We start from the raw sequence: 7,522 nt of genomic DNA, 5'->3' as shown, positions 1-7,522 counted from the left end.
AAAATTCAAATGATTTTTGAGCCGATTTCAATTTTAATTTCAACGTAAAAACCCTCGTCCCTTCGGTGGCCCTCTCCAAAAAGAAACCAGAGGGTAAAAAAAAAAAAAAAGGAAATAAAGCAAAACTGGCGAAACGATGCCGCCCGGTCGCTCCCGACGGCCGGCATTGTGTGGCGGGGACAATGCGGCCGCGCTGCCCGCGCCCCGACGGCGAGGCGCCGCGGCCCCGGCGAGGCGGGTCCCAGCCCGGCCGCCCCAGCCCCCTCGGCCGCAAGCAGGGCATCTCTCCCTCCGTGATTTGTTTTTTTTCTCCTTCCCCACGCCAGGATCGTGGATCACATTCCCAACATCTCCTCCGCGAAGACCTGCTTGAAGACGTATGCCTGGAAGAGAAATAACCAAACCGAACTGAACCGAACCGCGGGCACTTCCGAGGGGCAGGGAGTCCCCTGCCCGGCTCCCAGCGAGCAGAGCCCTGTCCCGGGGGCACCTCGGGGCCTGAGAAAGGCTCCGGCCGCGCCTGGGGGCGCCGGCGGTTCCGCGGAGCTGGGGCTGCCCCGACGGCAGCGGAGCGCGGGGCTCCGCAGGGCCGAGGCGGCCCCGATGGGCGCCACGACACCCCGCTGGCCTCCAGCGGCACCCGCAAGTTGCGGGGGGAACTTTTTCCAAACATGGGATTTTTTGTTTTATAAAGCTTCTGTCCTTAAGACACGATGTAGACGTATTACCTCGATTACTGTAACTATCTGCAAGCCGGAGTGTAATATTTATCTATCTATTTAGATAGGAACGGTCACGGTGGAAAAATATCCAGCCTGAAAATATATTTCGTCTTTTCCTTTAACCCCTCCTCATTCATCCAGCCGATCCCCCACCCCCTCCATACACAAACCTACTCAATTTATAGGGAACCTTTAAAATCCAGAGCAGTTTCCAGAAGAAGGGAGGACTCCGGATGAAATACCCCCCCCCCCCGCACACACGCACGTACACAAACACACACATACACGCACACACACTTCGCCGTCCCCCCCTCCCCGCGCTCAAGAAGGCAAATTAAATAGTTAAAGGCTTCGATTTCTCTCTCTCTCCCTTTTGTTACCCAATTTTGGAACATTTAAGGATGGGTGTGTGTATTGTATTCAATAATAAAAGCTATAGGGCCGCCAGGACATTTATCATCCTATTACTGTAACAAATCCGGGCTCCCAATACATGAAAGGTAAAATGAATTACCGACGTTAAGCCGTCAATAAAGTCATTTCTGTAAATGGTGTCTCCGAAGGACTGCAGCATTATTCAACTAGCTTTATCAGCAGCTGGGAAATTACGTGAAGAAGCTCGCAGCGTGTAATATGGCCCTGCTTACTTTGATTAAGCGTCTTGCCAGGGAATAGTGACAGTGCTTTTGACCAGGTTTTATTCGCCGTCCTGTGATGAACGCCAAGCTGATCAGGCGGAATGAAGAGTAATTAAAACCTATAAATTATCTTTTGCAGCCCTTCTCAAGGCGTCTCTTGCAGGAGAGATAAGGCAGCGAGCCCCCATTTACAGCTCTGAAAGGGACCGCGGCTCACAAAGGCTACGTGGCTAAATGGGATATTGATAGTGTCCTAATTAGAATTTAATTAAGTACCCACGCTCGCTTTTGGGATAAAGATTTCAATTTTGCTAACTTAAATATAAATAAACCCAATTTCGGTGCGAGTAAATGATATGATATTGTGAATGCGGGGGGGGGGGGTTAACATTCATTTAATTGCGGATGAAGCTCTTGATTCCAGGGCTGATTGTGTTATGCCAGCTATTATTTTAGAAGATTATTGTGTGGCTGGAGGTAACAGTTCGGTAACGTTTCCCCAGTCCAGAAAACAACCGAGTGTGCCTCGGAGGCGCGCGGGTGCGCAGCCCGGGCAGCCGGAGCGCAGCCGTCGTCCTCCCGGGCACCAGGGAAGGAGCGAAACTCCAGCGAGATGCGAGCGAGGACCCAGATATTGAAGTCGGTTTCTAAATTGCAAGTCCCCCACCAAACGGGTGGATTATTATTATTATTATTATTTTTATTGGCGTGCAGACAGGCTCGGGGAGCGAGCAGGGCCGCGCGGCGCGGCCGCGGGACCGCACGGCCCCACGGGACGGCCCCACTCGGGGCGCGGGGGGAAACGTGGGGTCCCTGGTTATGTCACGAGGAAAAAATCGCAGGGAAAGACCCTTCGCGGGGCCGCGGGAAGGAGCGGGCGGGTTTGGCGGAGGCTGCGCGGGAGCAGGTGTGTGGGTTTGCGCGGGGACCCGCGCCGGGACATCGGGCACGAATTGCCCCTGCAAAAGGTGAGGGGCAGGAGCACCCCCCGGCAGTCATCGCCCCACACCGTGCCACGTCCACCCCGTCCTGCATTTCAACATTTACGTTTCCCCTTTGCCAGGCGGAACGACCCAAGCGAGCAATGTGCAGAAAAGTATCCCGGGCCGCAGGGAGAAATAGGCAGAGCTGAGCGAAAACTTTGCATCAGCTTTTCCACTCCCGGGGCTCTATCCCCAGGGCATTCAAACAAATGCAAAAGCTGAGTTTAAGTTTTTCGTCAAATAATTTTTAGAAAGCTGCAGCAGAGCCGAAAAAAAAGTGGCTCGTTGTCCTCTTCCTTTGAAATATTAAAATTTTACTTCTGCCTCAATACGCGGCCTGATGTGCTCACTCTCTGCTGGGAGAAAAAAAGGCTAGGAAAAAAAAGAAAAAAAAAAGAAAACCCTAAACTGAATCAAAGCAAACAAATAAACAAATAGTCGAGAAAAAAAAAAAAAAAAGACAAGGAGACACGATACGAATTCATCTGTAAACTGGCGTTTGATCTGTTTCACACATCAAAAAAATAAACCAGCACACCAATCGCAACTTTAAGCCCAACTCACCCTCGCACTAGCTCCTGCGATTATTATTGCTATTTTTTTTCGTTTTTATTCTTCCACCGAAGTTTCAATTCCGGGCAAACCCCAGATACCCCAGACACACGCAACCTCCCCTCCGCGACCCAGCGCGGCCGCACGAAAACCGGGGGGCAACAACCGTCCGTGAGGGGGTCTTTTTGTTGCTTTTCGAGGGAGGAAAGGAGGAAACGGGCTGGTGGCCCGATCCGGGCCGGCCGCCGCTGCCCCGCCGGCCTGCGCGGGCGCTCAGAGCGCCGCGGTGATTTGCGCGGGGGGTGCAGGGAGCGGGTCGGGGGCGGTGTACGAGCAGGGTGCGGGGTGCTGCGCGGTGCTGCGCTGCGCTGCGCGGTGCGGTGCGCGGGGGGCGGCGGCGCGGCGCAGCAGCGCGCTCCCACCGCCCGCCCCGGCCCCACGCGCTATTTATCCGCGCAGTTGCGCGGCCGCCCATTGGCAGGCGTCAGGGGTGTCAGCGGCCGCGGCGGCGCCCCATTGGCTGCCTCCACGTGCGGACCAGCCTCACGTGCTTCCGGTGCGAGTGAAAAAAGTGTGGCTGAGGGATTTTTTAGGGAGAGTTTGTTGCAAAGATCGGAGCTGTCAGAGATTTGCTTTAAAAAAAAATTAAAAAAAAAAAATAACCCGGGCGCCGTGCAAGCTGGCGATTAAAGGCTCTGCCAAGCCCGATCTGTGGGCAAAGCGGAGCATGACACTTGGGGGAACCCAGACCTACAGCATTTGTAGGAAGATGGGTAGATTTTAAAGGGATTTCATTATTTTTTAGGGGAGAGGGATTTTTTTTGGGGGGGGCGCGTTGTTGTTGCATACTTTTTTTTTTTCTTGGTGGTGGTGGAAATATAAGCTGATCGGGAGAAGGGGGAAAGAAGCCCTCGAGTGTCTCCCCATTTTTTTTTTTTTTTGGATCCATTCGTGTGAGGGGAAAAAATATCTCAGCTCCAACCCAACAAGTGGATTTTATTCTTTTTCTTTTTTTAATTTTTTCCTCCCCCTTTTCCACCCCACCACCCACCGGCAAAGTGGGGTGGGCATAAAGTGGGGTGTGGGGAGGGGGGGGGGAAAGGCAGCGATCTCCGTGGCGGGGGCCGAGCATGGAAGAGCAGCCGGAGGGGCAGAGCCAGCGAGACTCGGCGAGCAGCACGGCGAGCAGCAGCGGCAGCGATGGCGAGAGCGTGCCCGTGTCGCCCAGCCCCGCGCCCGCCTCCCCCGCGGCGCCCCGCGCCCTGCCCCTGCCCCGCCACCACCGCCGCCCGCACCCGCCGCCGCCGCCGCCGCACCGCACCACCAACTTCTTCATCGACAACATCCTGAGGCCCGACTTCGGCTGCAAGAAGGAGCCGCCCGCGGCCGCCGGCGCGGCCGCCCGGGAGCGGGACGCCGACCGGGGCCAGAGCTCAGGTAGAGAAAACGTCAACCCGCTGCTGGCGCCGCCGCCGCCGCCCGACCCGCCCTCGCTGCTCTGCCCGGACTCCAGCTGCGGCCCCGACGGCCCCGCCGCGCCGCCGCCCGCCGCCGCCGCCCGGGCCAGCCCCGCCGCCGCCGCCGCCAAGCCCCCCGCCGACGGCGGCGACACTCACCCGGCCAAGTACGGCGAGCACGGCAGCCCCGCCATCCTCCTCATGGGCTCTAATACTGGAGGACCTGTTATAAAGCCCGACTCGCAGCAGCCGCTCGTGTGGCCGGCCTGGGTCTACTGCACTAGGTACTCAGACAGACCGTCCTCGGGTAAGGAAGCGCGGCGCAGCTGGGAGCTGGTCAAATCGCGGCCAGGGTGCTCGCCCCCCCCCCCCTTCCCCTGTTCCCCCCCTTCGCTTTGGCTTCCAGCCGGCTGAGGGCCTCGCTGGGGTTGGGAGGGGGGGTCCCGGGTCACACGGGGCGAGAGGAAACGCACCCCCCCCCTTTCCTCCTGCGGCTCTCCAAATTTGAATGCGACGCCGGGCCCCGATACGGCCCCCCGACTCGGGGCCCGGCGTCGCATTCAAATTTGGAGAGCTGGGAAGGGGGGGAGTCGCCTTTCTCTTGCCCCCCTCCCCTCGCCGCCGTGCCGCAGCCCTGGGGGCTCCGCACGGCGCTGGCGGTGGCCTGGGAGCTGGGCGAGAAAGGGCAAGAGATTTTGCCCTCCTCGTTTGCCCCCTTCTCCCCCATTTTCTTTCTTTCTTTCCTTTTTTTTTTTTCTTTCTTTTTTTTTTCTCCCTGGGCGCTGGTGGTCGCGCAGGGACTGGGTGGCTGCAGGGCGAGACCCGAGGCCCGTGTGGATGGGCTGCTGGGAGTGCGGGCGGGGGAAGGGTTGTCGGAGGGCGAAGGGCCTTTTTTATTTTTAGGAAGGCGGCGACGGGGGCGAGCGCGGGGCGGCCGCGCCGCGCAGGCAGCAGGCCCCCGGCTCGGCTCGGCTCGGCTCGGCGCGGCCCCGGCGGGGCGCGCCGGCCGCCGCGCTGCCTTTGCACTGCCTCTTCTCCTCGCCGTTTTCCCTCCCGCCTCCCCCTCAGGTGACCCCGTCAGTCCTTTATTTTTATCGCCGTTACTATTTTTAATTCTAATTAAAAAGGGGAAAGAAATGGAAGAGAGGAAAGGCGGCTCCCGGCAGCCCAGCCCGGCCGGGCCGCGCCAGCGCAGGCCGGGGGTGCCGGGCCTGGGGGGTCGCGGCGCTGCCGGGCCTGGTCCCGGCCCCGGGGCCGATCCATCCCGGCTCGGCTCGGCTCGGTCGCGGCCCCGGCCCCGGTCGCGGTGCCGGTGGCGTTGGCAGCCCCGGCCGGGCCGCGGGCGCTGCGCTCGCCGGCCGGGGTGCTCCGGGCCGCCGGTCACAGCGGCACCCGCGGCCCGAGCGGCTCCCTCGCCGTTACTGACACGTCCGGCTCCTTGAAACTCGGAAAAGCCGCTTTGATTGACTAAAGTGATTGATTGAGTGATAGAGCTGTCAGCGGCGCGGCCGGCCCCGGCCAGGGCAGCGATTTTATTACCGACTGCCAGGGTCGCCGTGCGCCCAGCGTTGTGCACTTGCGCCTTCATTTCCTTCCCTCCCCTTTCTTCGGGCAGAGGATTGCTGTTGTTGTTGTTGTTGTTATTCGCATGTGTGCCAGGAGCCTCCACCTCGCCCCGGAGCCCCCAGCCCGGGCGGGGGGAGGCTGCGCTGCTCTTTGTTGTGCCGGACCCGCCGGCGCTGCCTCCCCGGGCGCGGCCGCCGCCGCTCTCCCCGCCCGGCCCTCGGGGGGCTGCCCGAGCCCGGCGCCGCGGCAAGGCCCGCCGCGCGGGGGAAGAGCCGCGCCGTGGGGCGGCGGAGCGGCTCTCGGCCTGCTCGGGGGCGCGGGGAGGCCGCGGGGATGCGGCTGTCGCGGCGGCGGGGGGTGGGTGGGTGGGGGGTTGCAGCCCCCTTTCCGAAAGGCTCCGGCCCCTCGTCCGCTCTCCGCGGCCCGGCCGGGGCGGCCTGCGGGCTGGGGCCGTGGGAGCCTGCGGAGCGCGGCCGGGCCGGCGCCGGGCTCGCTGCGGCTCGGGGCGGCGGCGCCGGCGGGCGAGGGCCGGCCCGGAGCTCCGCGGCGGCGGCGCGGGCGCTGCGCGGGGGCGCCGCTCTGCCCCCTGCCCACCCCCACGGAAACCGGGGCGCAGCGTATCCACCCCCGAGCCCCCGGGACCCGGCTCCGCGCCCGGCTCGGCCCCGGCGGCGCGGGCAGCGCCGGCCCCGACGTGCCCCGCCGAGGGGCCGAGCCGGCGGCGCGGGCGGCGGCGGCGCCTCTCGGCCGCCGGCCACCCGCGGAGCGGTGCGCGGAGCGGTGCGCGGCCCTGCCCAGCGGCGTGTGTGTGCCCTGCCCGCAGGCCCGCGCACCAGGAAGCTGAAGAAGAAGAAGAGCGAGAAGGAGGACAAGCGGCCGCGGACGGCCTTCACGGCCGAGCAGCTGCAGCGGCTCAAGGCGGAGTTTCAGGCCAACCGGTACATCACGGAGCAGCGGCGGCAGAGCCTGGCGCAGGAGCTCAGCCTCAACGAGTCCCAGATCAAGATCTGGTTCCAGAACAAGCGCGCCAAGATCAAGAAGGCCACGGGCATCAAGAACGGGCTGGCGCTGCACCTCATGGCCCAGGGACTCTACAACCACTCCACCACCACGGTGCAGGACAAAGAGGAGAGCGAGTAGGCGGCGCGGCGCCCCGCGGAGCCCTGCGCGCCGGCGGGGACGCGCACAGGTGCTATTTAAAATCAGATCTATTGTCTATCCATAGTATAAGGACTCCACTTAAAAAGAAATAATAATATGAACACTTAAAAAATATCTCTATATAGCCAAACAGCATATGACCTTGTATATATTTAATTTCAGGTAAGAAATATGTGTAGCGATCTCTATTTGCTGGACAGTTTCTCTCTCCCGTTCTCTCTTCTCCTGTCTTTTGTTCGTTCGTTTTGTTTGCTTTCCTTTCTTTTTCGATGTCCGTTGCTCTTGTTTTACAGTAAATGTCCGACTTTCTTGATCTTTCGTTTGATTTTATTTTTTGTGTGAATTTCTGTCTCTTTTTCTCGAGGAAAAAAAAAATCTGATCCACAGACTGCGAGACTGAACCCGCCGCTACAAGCCAAAGATTTTATTATGTTCAGAAATCT

At 60.6% G+C, this 7,522-nt stretch overlaps 1 protein-coding gene across 1 annotated transcript; it reads left to right on the top strand.

Annotated features, from left to right (window-relative positions):
* Positions 1-4,025: 4,025 nt before the first annotated feature.
* Positions 4,026-7,095, top strand: EN1 (engrailed homeobox 1). Its single transcript, XM_062579198.1, has 2 exons — positions 4,026-4,659; positions 6,742-7,095. The coding sequence occupies exons 1-2, from the start codon at positions 4,026-4,028 to the stop codon at positions 7,056-7,058; spliced, it is 951 nt and encodes a 316-aa protein (XP_062435182.1). The 3' UTR covers positions 7,059-7,095.
* Positions 7,096-7,522: the final 427 nt, after the last annotated feature.

This window comes from Rhea pennata, chromosome 6, assembly GCF_028389875.1.
Source record: "Rhea pennata isolate bPtePen1 chromosome 6, bPtePen1.pri, whole genome shotgun sequence".
In the NCBI taxonomy this organism is placed as follows: Eukaryota; Metazoa; Chordata; class Aves; order Rheiformes; family Rheidae; genus Rhea; species Rhea pennata.
This window is presented reverse-complemented; position numbering and strand designations above follow the sequence as displayed.